The sequence below is a fragment of the Lepidochelys olivacea genome (assembly GCF_965140295.1).
Source record: "Lepidochelys olivacea isolate rLepOli2 genome assembly, chromosome: 3".
NCBI classification, from domain to species: Eukaryota; Metazoa; Chordata; order Testudines; family Cheloniidae; genus Lepidochelys; species Lepidochelys olivacea.
The window spans coordinates 56,450,825-56,466,653 of NC_140413.1; the positions used below are offsets into that span (position 1 = coordinate 56,450,825).

At 38.3% G+C, this 15,829-nt stretch overlaps 1 protein-coding gene across 3 annotated transcripts in view; it reads left to right on the forward strand.

Annotated features, from left to right (window-relative positions):
• The window catches only part of FAM135A (family with sequence similarity 135 member A), a 140,304-nt gene extending 124,705 nt beyond the window's left edge, over nt 1-15,599 (forward strand). For all 3 annotated transcript variants that reach the window (XM_084624751.1, XM_084624750.1, XM_084624752.1), the window contains 4 exons: nt 9,082-9,233; nt 11,664-11,774; nt 13,365-13,478; nt 14,142-15,599. In XM_084624751.1, coding sequence (XP_084480877.1) covers nt 9,082-9,233; nt 11,664-11,774; nt 13,365-13,478; nt 14,142-14,347 — 583 coding nt within the window. In that variant the 3' untranslated portion in view covers nt 14,348-15,599. The remainder of the gene's footprint in view (nt 1-9,081; nt 9,234-11,663; nt 11,775-13,364; nt 13,479-14,141) is intronic.
• The last annotated feature ends 230 nt before the right edge of the window (nt 15,600-15,829 follow it).

Here is a 15,829-nt window from a genome sequence, read left to right on the forward strand (position 1 = left end):
TAAAAGGTTACCTTTTGGAAGGCAGTACTATGTAAATGATGCAGAGCCAGCAAGTCAAAATATATATCACACTACAAAATCCTTAACAGAAATAACACTTCTATAGGGCTTTATGCCTGGCAGTGACTTATATAAGGACTCCCAGAACTCCTGTGTTCAAGTTACACAAATGTATCGTTCTTAATTTTAGTCTTTTATAATGTTGTCCTTGTGAAAAGTGCTGGATAGGCATCTCTGAAGACTGTCTCTTATTTATGTAGAGAGCTAATGCATGATGAACAGTGGCAGTACAAAGTTAGTACTGCCACACTATACTACCAGTTAGTACACCACACTATAATACCAGTATAGCTTGTCAAACTGATGTAATCTACCAGAAGTGTGGAAGGCTAGCTTATTTTCCGTGTTCATTTAATTCTTGGCTTATCTCCTGAGACTGCTTTCAAGGGTGCCAGTTGTGGTTTTTTTATTATATAGACATATGTCCTCTATGATTGGGTTGACATTTGATTTCTTTCACACACAAATTGACAAAAAATTAGCTTGGCAGCAAAATTTATTACTAATCTGGGATGGAGTTTGAATGGTGATCAATAGAATGGAAGGTTATATATCCTATTAACAGTACTCATAGGGGAACAAAAGCATATAGAATGAATACATTTTAGTAATCACATGCACATGCTTTTTTCTCTAAATACAGACAAACAGAGCAAGGCAACACACAGTCAGTCTATTTTGAAAAGCTGCATATCTACAGTGGACTGCTTAGAAAGATTTGCAAAACAGAATAGTGAATTAATGGAAAAATGCAGCTCCAGTTCCATTAATATATTAAGAATAATGCATGACTGAGGCAGTAAGTTTGGCAGAGGACTCAGGGAAGGCCTGGATTCCATAATGTCCCTTTTTTCCCCCTTTGAATTCTGTAACTTAATGTTTTTCGGAGACTCTGCTGAGGTTGAAGAATTTCGGCTGGTTTCCCAGAGGCCAGTGCTTATTAAGTCCTGTCTAGACTGGAAAAATAGGTTGTGTTTTTAAAATGTTAGCAAACACGTTATAATTAAAATGTTTAAACACTGGTTTTGACAGGGTTTAACATCTTTAAGGTGTTTTGTTTTCTGTCTACATCAATGTTTAAAATACATTAGTAAAATTTTTAAATATGACCCATTTTTGTAGTAGACGGAGCCCTAGAAATATCCACACTTGGGAATTCCTTCCTGTGGGGTACCCTCAAGCCCTTTCACCCCCATCTCAGGAAGAGCTGAGAGAAAAAAAACAAAGGAAATCAGCTGTTGCCACCAGCTAGTTAAACAACATATGCACAAACTTCTTAGGGACACAAAAATCCAATCCTGTTCTTAAAAAAGGTAAATTTTACTAACCTCCCCCTCCCCCTGCACACACACACACACAATACATTTTGAAACTTAGGCTTTTTGCTAAATCTTTAAAAAAACAATTACAAAAATTAAGCATCAAGATAGCTCTCTTGAGGTTCAGCTTAAAGGTTACAAACAAAACAAAAGCACCTGGGGTTAGCACAAAGGAGTCCACAAGCCCGTAAGAAATAAAAGAAATAACCCTTATCATGTCTTTCTAGACATTCCCTGATTTACTTACATAGCTGGGGTTTCAGGTAAGTAGGTTTGAGATCTGAATTAATGCTTCTTTATACCTTGTTTTAAAGCTGCTTGCAAATTGCTACTCTGTGTCTCCACTCTCCAGAGAACAAAAGACAAAAGAGGGTAGTCTTGTTTCAATTTTAAAAAGTTCTAGCCTTGCCATTGGCTTTTTTGATCAGGTGCCTACTCCCTTCTTTTTACCTGTGGGCTTTTTTTTTTTTTATCCTTTACAGGTAAAGCAAGTAGAGAACAGGGATTTTATAGCTAACTGGCTGGCTGGGTGTGCATAAAAGGGAGCTTCCCCTGCCCCTTCATTTATCACATAGCCTAATTCGAATTCCTGGAAAGATACTGGAACAAATTATGAAACAATCCATTTGTAAGCACCTGGAGGATAATAGGGTTATAAGGAATAGCCAGAATGGATTTTTCAAGAACAAATCATGCCAAACCAACCTAATTTCCTTCTTTGGCAATGATAATAGGCTAGTGGGTGTGGGGGAAGCAGCCAGTGTGGTATGTCTTGTTTTTAGTAGAGCTTTTGACACAGTCCCCCATGACATTCTCATGAGCAAATTAGGGAAATGTGGTCCAAATGAAATTACTGTAAGGTGGATGCACATCTCTTTGAAAGACCATACCAAAGAGTAGTTACTAGTGACTTGCTGTCAAACTGGGAGGATGTATCTAGTGGGGTTCTGCAGGGATCAGTCCTCTGTCTGGTACTAGTCAGTATTATTATTAATCACTTGGATAATGGAGTGGAGAGTATGCTTCTAAAATTTGCAGATAACGCTAAGCTTGGAGGAGTTGCATGAACTTTGGAGGACATGATTAGAATAAAAAATGGCCTTCACAAATTGGAGAATTGGTCTGAATTCAACAAGATGAAATTCAATAAAGGCAAGTGCAAATACTTCATTTAGAAAGGAAAAATCATATGCTCAACTACAAAATGGGGAATAACTGGCTAGGTGTTAGTACTGTTGAAAAAAACCTGAGGATTATAGTGGATCAGAAATTGATTTGGGTTAACGAAGTGATGTAGCGGCAAAAATGGCCAGTATCATTCTGGGATGCGTTAAGGGAGTGTCATATGTAATATAGAGGAGGCAGTTCTCCCCCTCTACTTGGCACTGGTGAGGCCTCAGCTGTAGTCTATGTTCAATTCTGGGCTCCACGCTTCAGAAAAGATGTGGACAAATTGGAGAGATTCCATGGGACAGCAACAAAAATGATAAAAGGTTTAGAACCTGACCTTTGAGGAAAGGTTAAAAAAACTGGGCATGTTTAGTTGTGAGAAGAGAGGACTGAGGGAGGACCTAATAAGTCTTCAAATAAATTAAGGGCTATTATAAAGAAAATGGTGAGCAACCATTCTCCATGTCCACTCAAGGAAAGATAGGAAATAACGGACTTAATCTGCAGCAGGCGAGATTTAGGTTAGATATTAGCAGGGGTATGCTCAGGAATTTAAATGTTGTTGCTTTTGGAGCTGCCCTGGCCCCAGAGCTAGAGGCATTCCGTGCCCCTACCGATTATTGGGGAAACCCAGACCTCTGCTTTCCTCTCTTTGTGCACACCCCTGGATATTAGGAAAATCTTCTACTATAAGGATAGTTAAGCTCTGGAATTCCCATCATAGGAAGTTTTAAAAAACAGGTTGGACAAATAGCTGTCAGGTGTGGTCTAGGTTTACTTGGTCTTGCAGTAGTGTGGGGGGCTGGACTTTATGATTTCTCAAGGTCCCTTCCAACTCTACATTTCTGTGACTGTTAAGATCAGTACCTCACACAGTGGGCCATGATCTTGGTTGGAATCTGTAGGCACTTATTATAACTATGAATTCGGTGGCAAAAAACTGTTAATGCAGAATTAAGGTTGCTTGGTGTTATGTCATCCCCTTGCAGATCACGCAAAACTTTTGAAAACCAGGAAATGCACAGTTCAGGTTGCCCATGCACCCTCAACTCTGTCCTCTCTCAGCAAAGCCCCAGTATGCCCTGTTAATGCCCATACTTTTACTCTGCCAACTGCATAGTTGTTGAAATGTACAAGCTCTTCACCTCCTTTACAACCCATTTGCTCTCACCCAGAGGATTCCATGTAACACTACTAAAGGATCTAAACAGAAAAGGAGGAGCTGCCCATGTCATCTTCCCTCTGGTCCCCGGAGCTGACAGTAGCCAATGGGAATTTTTTGCATACACTCCAGGTGCAGTCAATATGGTGGAAGCCGTAATTGGGCTTGCTTGGTAAAGATGTGTTTGTGATATGAGGACACATGCAGATTACTTTGAAGCGTGTGACAGAACTGTGATTATGATACGAGATCTGTGTTTTGCACCCTCTCATGTTTTGCGAGAAAAGGAGCTGCATGTGTACCTTCAGGATCCAGTATGCATCATTTAAATGCAGAAATATGTAGGTTATCAGGACATAGGGCTTTTATTACAAAGGATGTTGTCAGCATTAAAATGGAAAATGAAAACATTCTAATGCTTTAATAATGGTTAAGAGAAAGTGTAGGATGACAATCCTGTCAGTAAGTGTAAGGGACTTGTAAAAGGCTGTGAGGTGGTTCTTAAATTGTAATGTGTGCTCTTATTTCTGGGGAATTGACTAAGTGTGTGAGTGTATGCCAAGATCTGGAGCCAGCTGAACCTTATAGCACCAAGGACTAGTGTGAGTATGTGCATTTTGGGGCATTGCTCAATGAAGGTAGAAGAAAGGTGACGTGGGCAATCTTTTCCCCCTCTCCCCCCACTGACCTTCAGTACTGTTAATTCTAATCCTCCTTTTAAAAGGAGGTGAAGAGCATGTATATTTCAGCAACTCTTGGATTGGCAGAGCAAAGGTATGTGCATTAACAGGGCATATTGGGGCATTGCTGACAGAGGGCAGAGTTAAGGTTACATGGGCATCCTTAGCCAGGCATTGCTTGGTTTTCAGAAATTTGTTTTGTTCTACTCTGTGTTCTGCAAAGAGATGACATGCTACCAAATAATCTTAACGCTGTGTTAACAAAGTCTTTTGCCACTGGATTTTCTTACGTTTTGAACAGGAAAAGACTGGTTGGTAGAAGGAGTGACTAGTCATTTAGGCAGTTGCATATATCACAACCCTCAATTTGCATATTAAGCCAAATCAACCTATAGTAAGCAATTCCCACGTCATGGTGTACTCCTTGCTGTCCCGCAAAATTCTGCACCCTCATAATCCAGGAATTGCTGAGAATCCACACAATGGCACCCACACGTTTCTTTTCCTTCAGCAGTCAAGGCACCTGCACTGTCAGTTCCAAACCTCTGCACTATGTGTCTTTGGAAACACCACATTAATCTGCCCCAAGATCAGAAAGTAGCAACTTCCCCGTCTCCTCACTTCCCCAGGGGCGAGTAAAATACAGATTTTCTTGAACAACGAGTCCAAGGCTTGCTTACCACCCCTCTTCTTTGACACAACTGGCTGCTGACTATTCTGCTGTGTTCACAGTAAGCCGCTTCATAAAATAAAACACGTTATAACAGAAACAGCTTTTAGCAAGCAATATGAGATACTTCTATAAATTCGACCTAAATTCCTAGTGAAGACATCCGCTAAAGCAATTATACAAACTGGCATGACCTTGCTAAATATATATTATAATTTATACATATTATATAAATTAATACATCTCTACAGAGCATTTAGAGATATAGTAATATAATCTGCAATCCTCTCTTCTTCTCAGCATAATAACCAATTAAGACTAGAACACCCCTAATTTTTTCCCATCTTAGCTGACAGGAGTGAAGCCCAGGGTGGGAAGAAAGAAGAGCTAATGTTTCATGGAACAGAGTCTGAGAACCACAAAATAGTCAGCCTTTCCTTTTTTATTCTTTTTTTTTTTTTTGGTCATTGCATTGCAATATTGGTATTATGATGATAAATCAGTAGCAATTACCAATCTTAAATATCTTTGGTTTTGTTTAAAATAGTTTTCAAATGACTTTAGCTTGAAAAAAGTATAGCTGACATTTTAATATGATTTTTATCCAATTACAATACATGTTCTAGATGTACTTCAGATAACCAGTCATTAATGGATTTAAGGTGAAACAACTCGTTTGATCTCAGTCTACAGCCACGGTAACTTGTTGCTATTAATTAGTGTAGAGAAGCAGCCCTAGATTGAAATAAGGGCCGTTTTTTCACACTTCGAAATAAAGAGAGAGGTGCATACAGTAAATTCTACTGTAGCATACAGTAAATTGCCTCATATTATCATTTCAGTTACAGTGTGGCTTAATCTGGGATATGTGGTTTGTCTTTTCTCTGTCCAGCTGATGAGAACTGTGCATATGTGATAGAGGTTAGACTAGCGGTACTGTTAATATTAGTTTTGGTGCTCTTTGGAGCAAAGTACTTATCATAAAATGATGTACAGACAGTTTATTCCTTCCTCCCAAAAAACCCTATCCAGGAGGGGGCTGCAATGTTGTGTTCTGAGGGGAAAAGCCACACACACACCCCTAAAAACTTTTTGAAAAAATGCTATTTTTTTCAGGGTTTATATCTCTAAAACCCATGACTCAAATGACCCAAATGAGGGTCACTGTACTATAACCTTACTTAGTACTCTCACAAGGAGGGGTGAAAGTAACTTAAATTTCTTACCGGTACAGTCGTATCGCAACCTCCCTTCCCACCTACACATTTAACTTCATGGATCCCTTTGCATGACTTTGATACAGTAGCTGTCTACTAGTTTTATTCTAGAGTATTGCTAGTAACTTTAAGCTTTAACACTGGCTGTATAGTCATGGCTCCAGTGCTGGGAGAGAACTCTCCCAGCGCTGTAATAAAACCACCTCCATGAGGGGAATAGCTACCAGCGCTGTCTACACTGCCACTTACAGCATTGAAACTTTCCTTGCTTAGGAGTGTGAAAAAACACACACACACCCTCGAGTGAGGAAAGCTTCAGCACTGGTAGCTATTCCCCTCATTGGCTATATAGATATACCCTTTTGTGGATGACTTTCAGCTTCTTCATTTGTTGCTGTTCTTTTTAACTGACAATCCCCCATTTCCTCACTTTTATGTTTAAACATACCCGTTAGTGTGTAAGACGGGAAGAGGGCTGGGGAGGTGTCACAGACCAGCAAACAGCAGCAAGCTCCCACCATTGGGAAAGAGGCGTGAGATGAAGAAGTTTCATGCGGGGTGCCAGCTGCTTTGGAACCCAACTCGCACGCTGCCATGCCCCATGCCTTGCTTCCAACTCTTCCCCCCCCCCCAGCTGCTGGATCCTTCCTCTGGCACCCCATAGCTTCCAGCAACAGGGACTGCTGCAGAGACTCCTGCAAACAGCCTGGTCACAGGAGAAAGAAAGAGGGTCCCTGGCTCTGGTTCTCCCCGATTGAAGCCAGGTGAGCTCTCCCTCCCACAGCTGGCTGAATAATGAATGAACCCAAGGGCTGGAAGCAGAGTACAGCGCTCTGGGCACAGAGCACAAAGCCACCCCTTCATCCTGCAGCACGCACACAACACTCGCTCCCCAAGCTGCCTCGTCCCCAAAGGGCCCGCGTGTATGGATCTGCACGCTGGAGGGCAGGCGGCACACAGGAGAACCAGCCCAAGGGAAGCAAGGAGCTTTCTGCACAAGCACACTCCTGAGTCCTGCTCGCATTGCACTCCTTAGACTCCCCTCCCTCCCCCCCCCGCCTGTCACCTTTCAGCTCCCCTAATCTCCGAGGTCAACTCTGATTCCCTCTCCAACTATGCTTAGGGGTGGTCAGTTAGGTTGCAGAGAGAGATGTTTGCTGCAATCCATTCTGCCTTCAGGGATTTCACAACACTGGACCCCTTCCAACAACATCTCCACTCCAGTGAGTCGTTCCCTCTTATCGAAGGCTGAAGTATGCAGTGTGTGATTCTGTAATCGACTACATTTAATTACTTTGTTCCAACGGAGGGGACAATCACAGTGGGTGCTTTCTACTGTAAATTATGCGCCTGTCACGACAGACTTGACCAATAAGAAGCAAGTGGTTACCATGATGGCACTCAAAAGCTAATGTTCGAAATCATGTGAACATCTTCCACCTGACAAGAAGTAAAAACTGAAAAGGAGCATTTTGTGTCTAGAGAATGTAAAATATATTTAATTCAAGACATAAATCAGATTTTTTGTTATTACTACAGTTAAACCTAGCCTATTTTACCCATTTGTACTGAATGCTTTGGCCACTTTCTTACCGGTACGCCGTACGGCTTACTTTCACCTCTGCTCAGAAGGCATTGCAAATTTTAGAGCACTTAGAAGCGTTGGCCTTTAAAAAAGAAGGATAGAGAGATAACAGAAGGAGGTGGCTTTTCTACACACCCATATACAAGGCTCAGAAAGGTGTGAAGTGGTCCATTCATCTCAATGGGATGTTCTCAGCTCAATGAGAACACTGAGTAGAGGTTACATCTCAGTGCTATTGTTTCAGGTTGTAGTGTGAACTTTTCCATTCATCTCAGTGGGTGTTCTCATCCCCATTCTGTTGCACCACTATAATAAGCTATTTGGGTCATTTGAGCCAAGCTTACCTTGCAGCATATTTAATGGAAAAATCCTTTCAAAATAATTGCTCTCAGTATAAGAGGAGAGGCATGTACATGGTGTATGTATGGTATGATAGAGCTTAGGACAGGGATATACTTGTCCTGCTAGGTGTGCCCAAGTTTCAGATAGGTGAAGAATAGCCCCACTCCTCTTTACTAGTGGCGGTAACAAATTTGATATACTCCTGTCAGCTGTAGCTATCTTACTTTTGCAGCTAGCTCGACTTGCTCACCGCTCTGGAGGGACAACTGAACCATAAAGCTAAATATTCAGCTCTTTAGTCCATTCCCCAAGCAAACGCACCTGAGATGTTGCTTCCACCAAAAATCTATCCGGGGTGACATTTTCTTCCCCCCAGGAATACTTGTAGAATTTGTATCATACAGGTTGTCTTGGCAACTGATAAGCATCCATCCCACTAACCTCCACAGTCATTAAATACCAAAATGATGTCTTATTCAGTCATTCACATCACATTTATAATATTTTCTCAGTAGTTGGTGTGTACCTGGTTCAGAAACAATAAACTTGAAAAAAATTGGTTGATGTGTTAACTGAAATAGGTTTTTTTATGTGTTTAACAATTCTGAGGAGCTCACAAAAAACTTCTCCCTAAGCTAGTTGGGCGTTTTGGAAAATATTGAACTTTATAGTAGTTTGTTTTTGTTTTGTTTTATTACTTAACATTTTGAAGTCACGGGGAGTGGCGGGGGGGGGAGGGAGATTGGAAATATTCCATTTCTTTCTTTCTTTACTCCTTAAATCGTTTATAAAGGCATCAAATTTCACTTTAAGGAAAAATAAAATAAAAAGAATTTCCCCAAGGTTTCATTTTACGCTGTTTTTCTTTTCAAATAGTTTTATTGGACATTCGCTGGGCAATTTAATAATCCGTTCAGTGCTCACAAGACCTCGGTTTAAATATTACCTCAACAAACTTCACACCTTCCTGTCTCTCTCTGGACCACATCTTGGTACCCTCTACAACAGCAGTGCTCTTGTTAATACAGGTAAAAGCTTCAGTATTGTTTTCAATGGTATGAATTCAGGATACATTTGTTCAGGAGAAAATGAGTAGGCATCTCTTGCTTTTGAAATGTTAATAAAAGGCTCTTCTAGGGCCTACAGCTTTGTGCATTCTTTGAATTAGGAAAATCAGGCACATTCTCACACTCTGCTTTTAGGAACAAATGGAGAAAGAGGCAAGTGTAAAACCTTAATGGGAAAAAAGACAACCATTATAAGAGCACATCAGTCTGTTTGAACCAGTTTTTATGTTAAAATATTTTTCAAGGTATAACCTTCTAAGATTAGTTTATTGGTAAATACCTAGCTAAGATATAATTAAACAAATCTTCAAAGAAAACAAATGTAATAAACAGTTATATGCATACAGTCAATGAACAAAAACAACCTGTGATCTTTGTGTCCATAAAAACTAACCCAGACAGTTCAAATATTGAATATCAAATGTGCTCAACAAACTGCTAGTGAACAATGGTGTTCCCACACCTTGAATACTGCATGCAGTTTTGGTCACCCCCTCAAAAAAGATAAATTAGAAATGGAAAAGGCACAGAGAAGGGCAACAAAAATGATTAAGGGTATGGAGCAGCTTCCATATGAGGGGAAATTAAAAAGACTGAGACTGTTCATTTTAGAAGAGAGATGAATAAGGGGGAATATGACCGAAATCTTGAAACTTATGAATGGTGTAGAGAAAGTGAATAAGGAAGTGTTATTTACATAACACAAAGACCAGGGGTCACCCCATGAAATGAATAAGCAGTAGGTGTAAAACAAACAAAAGGAAGTAGTTCTTCACGCAACACACAGTCAATTTGTGGAACTAGTTGCCCTAGGATATTGTGAAGGCCAAAAGTATAACTGGGTTAAAAAAAGAATTAGATAAGTTCCTGTGATATGAGTCCATCAATGGCTATTATCCAAGAGGATCAGGGATGCAACCCCCTTGCTCTGCGTGTCCCTAAGCCTTTGACCACCAGATGCTGGGACTGGACGATGGGATGGATCACTTGATAATTTCTCTGTTCTGTTCATTCCCTTTGAGCTGTTTGGCATTGGCCACTGTTGGAAGACAGGATACTGGGATAGGTGTTCAATTGCTCTGACCCAGTACAGCCATTCTTGTGTTCTTAACAATCTACAGACCAAATAAACAATTAAGGAACATGTATAATCTATATGCGTACATTTTCTGAATAGAAAAAAGGTGAAAATTGTCGTGCATTATTTGCCCAAATATAATTGGCTAGAGTTGTGAGGATATCAGTGAAATTGAGTGGGCTTTTGAAACTTGGCATGTACAATATGTAGCCCTCAATGTATGCTTTACTGTGGTGGGGGGGAAAGTTTTGCCATAAGTGATCCCAAAAAAATTACACACTAAGCATGAACAACCTGTTATTTGCTTTTAGTATTCCAGATGATGTGAGATTTGGATATTTGAGTATTTTCATAGTCAGCAGTGAGTCTAGTTGGCTTTAGTCATCTTAGTAATAAGGTTAGACCTTTCTAGGTATCATACAGAAAACTTTTATACTTTCTGAAGAGTTGTATCGCTTGTGATTGATCACGTCTCACGATACCATTTTTTTACAATAACCCTCATTGCTTTTCATATGTTTAATGGATTATAAATTTTAAGTTAATATTCCAGAAAACTCAAATAATTACATGCGATATAGCATTTTAGGACTGAGCATGACTAGCATTAAAACTTTGGGTACTAGCTATATATTTATTTGTGACCACTTGAGAATACCTGGTAGTTTGTTTTCTTCTGCTTTATAGAGATAACAAGGGCTTGTAAGAATTTCTGAAAAGTCATATTTAGACGGATGGCTTTACCCATCAACTGGGAAAAAGAGGTGCTGCACAACATCCAGGAGGGTATAATAATGAGACCTCTTTTCCATTCCTCTCCCCAGTCCAGAGAATGCCTTCCCTTTCTTTTCTGCCTACTTCCATGAATCTTGACCTCTGTGATTCTAAAAGTTATTTGTTTTGGTGACACTTGAGTCTCTTTTATATTTTAGACAAGTTATATATTTCAGCATCAAAACATCTGAAACATTATTTTAAAATGTTGAGGGTATGTCTGTATGTTACCTTGTGGTTAATATTTAAAGACATACCTTGATATTTTGGTGAAAGAACTTTTTCCCCTAGCACCAAGAATATTAACTTTGTTTTAACTAAGGACAGTATTCATTATTTATTAAATACATATCAGATAGGAAACAGTGATGGCTGAGAGAACTATAGAATGATTGTGGGTTTGATAATGCTAACATAAATGTAAAATAAAGAGTGGGAAATGTAATGTATGGACATTGACTTTACACATTTAATTGCCGTTTAGTGATTCTTATTTTACTGCTGAAATATACTTACATCCACTGTATGTAACCATACAGGTCTCTGGTTTATGCAGAAGTGGAAAAAGTCGGGTTCTTTATTACAATTGACATGTCGAGATCATTCAGACCCACGGCAAACTTTCTTATACAAACTTAGTAAAAAAGCAGGTAAGTTTTGTTCATGTTGTTCATCTTGTAGACAAGTTTGTACAAGATGTCAATAAAAAGAAAAAAATAGAAGATATTTTTTAGATAAATAATTGCATGTTCTACCATTCTGTCAGCTCTACAGTCCATTATTTGTCTATACTAAGTATTACTTCAGAAATAAATCAGACTGTGTTTGTACTGTGGTAGGTAGATCATCAAGGACCTTTCTTTCTAATTAATGAACAAACTAGCCAACCTGTATTTGGGCCTGATCTTGCACCACTGATGTCAGTGGTTTCAGTGAGAGTAAGATTGAATGCATTATACAGTCATGAAGGACCAAAAGCAGGGGTTATGTCTTTTCATTTCTAGAACTGTTTGATAACCTACATATATTTTTTTCAGATGTTAAGCTTCTGTTGTAATATTTGTTCCAAGATCACTGATTAGGCAGTTAGTTTGTCACGGAGGTTATTGACATAATAAAAACCTATGACTTGTATATAAAGATTTTAATTCAAATCTTTCACTAACCTGCTAGCTATCCCCATTTTATCCTTCCATGTACTTTTCCCCACTCCATTTGTTTGTGTTATGCATTAAGTCAATGGCTAAGAATCAGTTTAGGTGGTGTCTGAGATGTTAATAGTTGAGGTTGATCACCTTTAAGCATTGTGAAGTGGATATCAGGTAAATATTGCTGAATGTGTATGTCAGGCAGGCGTGCACTGAGATGGAATCCTTGTGGAGCTCAGTCAGGCACTTGCATCACCAGCTAGGCTGTTGAGCCCTCCTAGGGATCCACCAGCCATCCAGGGTAGTGGCAGAGGTCCCTGGCACCTGAAGGTTCCATCCATGCTGGAGGCCTTCCAGGATGCTAAAGACAGCATGTCTTTGCCGGTGCTGCCGACGCCCCATCAAGACGTGGTCGTCTTGAGGGAAGCTGGCACTGGGGCCCACGCAACATTCCCCATCCTTGCGGCATTGCTCCCCAGCACCGCGGCAGAGATACAACGATTGGTGTTGGGGGCATTGGAGAGGCGATCGGCAATGGTTGAAGTGTTCTCCGACTGGCTTTTTAACATTATAATTCTTGATGTCTGATTTGTGTCCATTTATTCTTTTGCGTAGAGACTGTCGGGTTTGGCCAATGTACATGGCAGAGGGGCATTGCTGGCACAATCTACCAATGTGATATATGCCATCATGTGCCAGCAATTCCCCTCTGCCCATGTACATTGGCCAAACTCGACAGTCAACCTATTGCATGGGAGGGAAAAGCCTAGTCTTTCAAAAGTCAACTTTCACTTTGGTTGCTTTCTTTCAAGAAGTCCCTTATTTCAGTATTTTTGAAAGGTGTTTGGGTTTTGGACTATAATTTCTGGCTGTTTGAAAAAGTTCAGGGTTCTTGGAAGAGTTGAAATGTAACTTGATTGGATATTATTTTTTTAACTTTAATGAATGAAATTAATCTTCTTTCTTTTTTTACAATATCTAATAATAAATCAGTCTCCGGTTTCTATCTGAAAATTTTTATTATGTTTATCTTGCAGAAATTTTCAAATGATGCATATTGTTTATATTTACCATTTCTTTTCCTTCCTGCAGGTCTTCATTACTTCAAAAACATAGTGCTAGTCGGATCCCTGCAGGATCGTTATGTTCCTTATCATTCTGCCCGCATAGAGATGTGCAAAACAGCTTTGAAAGATAAACAGTCAGGTAATAAATGTGAAGTTTCTGTGTGTTTAGAACATGGATAGCTTTATAACCAATGTCAAGATAAATAAACCGTTATTTTCAAATAATTGAATTTTCCATGTAAGATTTCTCATACCTTTTTTTTTTAAACTTAAACAGTAATATTGTAGAGCCTTGACCATATCCCCATTGAAGTCAGTCAGAAGCCTTGCCATTGACTTTGGGAGCAGAATGGTGTCTGTAATTTAAAAAAAAAAAAAGGCAGATTTTATTTAGCAGAGGCCCAATTCCATACTAGCAGTGAAAAGAAAGGGTTTTTCTTCCCCCCACTTACGAAGGATCATTTCTGATTATAGTTCATGATGAGATATTATGGCACATCTGTACTACAGCATTATTTGTCTGAAAAGTAAATAGACAAAATATTCTGGAGTTGTCATAAATTAGTACTGGTAAACACAATTTCACTATGAAATGCGAACAGTAAAATGTATGGGTTATAAGATTTTTTTTTTAAAGTCTATGGAAATTAGATTTCAAATGTTCTCTTAGTAGGGAGACAATATAAAATAGGTCTCTGTTTTCTAGAATGTGTTCATATTTTCATATTCAGGGACACATAATTGTAGCTCATTCTGGGTGACACGTAATACAAGTGGGTTTTTTTATTTTGTTTTTTTACAGGACCGATTTATGCAGAAATGATCCAGAACCTGCTTCTACCAGTTCTTCAAAACAAGGAATGTAATTTGGTCCGTTATAATGTCATCAATGCATTGCCCAATACAGCCGATTCTCTCATAGGGAGAGCTGCACACATTGCTGTTCTTGATTCAGAAATATTTTTAGAAAAGTTCTTTCTGGTTGCTGCCCTAAAATATTTCCAGTAGAAGAAAAGCATTTTAAGAGACTTGACTATTACCTCATTAACAGATGAATCAAATAATGTGTGGTATTGAAGTATAGCTGCAGCTGTATTTTAAGAGATATTTATACTTTTGTATGGAAGATAATTTATATCATCCATGTTTAGAGCTTTTTTAACATCGACTTTACTTTCTAGGTAATGTGGCTGTGCAATATTTTTTATTTGATTCTTTTTACTTTTCTATTACTTTTTCTTAATTTTTGGGTACCTAATTGAGTGGAGATTAAATTACAGTATGTACATTTGGTTGGTTTATTATTGGTTCTTAGACTACAAAAGTCAATGCTATATGGCTACATTTTAATAGAGGCTTTGGATGCCAAAATAAATTTGAATTTAAAAATTCTAATAAAGTATTATGCATCTGATTGTTATATTTTAGCATTGTAGAAAGTCTAACTGGAAAAACAATTAGCTGCTAAATTATCATACATTGAAAACAGCTATATCTGAAATGCTGGTAAAGACCATTATTTTAATGAGCGAACTGAGTCGTCTGTTCAGATATCACTACATCCTAATAATTTTCTACAAAATCATCGTCATTATTAAACATGTTATGCCTGTGGAAATATATTTTCTACTGATGATCTCAAAAACATGTTGGTTTACATATTCACTTATATTACTGGAACTTTAGTGTTCAGAAGTAAGCAGCAATTAGGGATTTTTGAATGTTTAAATAAACAACAGCTGCCTTCTAATAATTGGGGTGTTGCAAATTAAATAAAATTGCTCTTACTCTCTCAGTTCAGTTCTTCAAATGAACCTTTTACATGGACTTCCTTGTATGTACGTAAAATAAGCAAATGTAATAAATTTCTGCAATACTTTTATGAATTTAGATAATTTTTAAATATTCTTAAAATGTTTTATTGATTACAAAGTATTGTAAATATAAATCAAGGTATCTTGAAATGGAACAAAATTATAAACTTTACATGTTTAGTGATGCAGATAAAATGTTTTTGATATACAGGAATGTTAAAGGTCTGTTGACTTTTTACTGGTGCTGAATAGCATTGAGTTCAATTCCTCCTCCCTATCCCTTTACCTGTTTAAAACAGTAATGCACTAAATGTGGAAAGGAGGTAATATGTGCATTCTCTAATTATAATGAACAGAATTTTTTGAAAAATATTAATTGGTTGTATAACTAATGCATGTTTATTTTTAGCATTGTGTTATTGCATCTGGTGTTAATAAAATGAACAAATGACTCTACTAGAAAATTAAAGAAACTGAAATCTTTTGCTAGTTTTCAAAATTTTGGGAGACTGTATATATTTTGTATTATTTCACAGAGCTATATCAATACGAGTTTATAATTAAGTAACCTTGCATTTTGATAGAGTTTGTTCTTCTAATCTTTGTAAAATTATTTTTTCTCTGTAGTTTCAAGCTTCAAAAGACTACCTTAGACTAGTCAGCATTGCAGCCATTT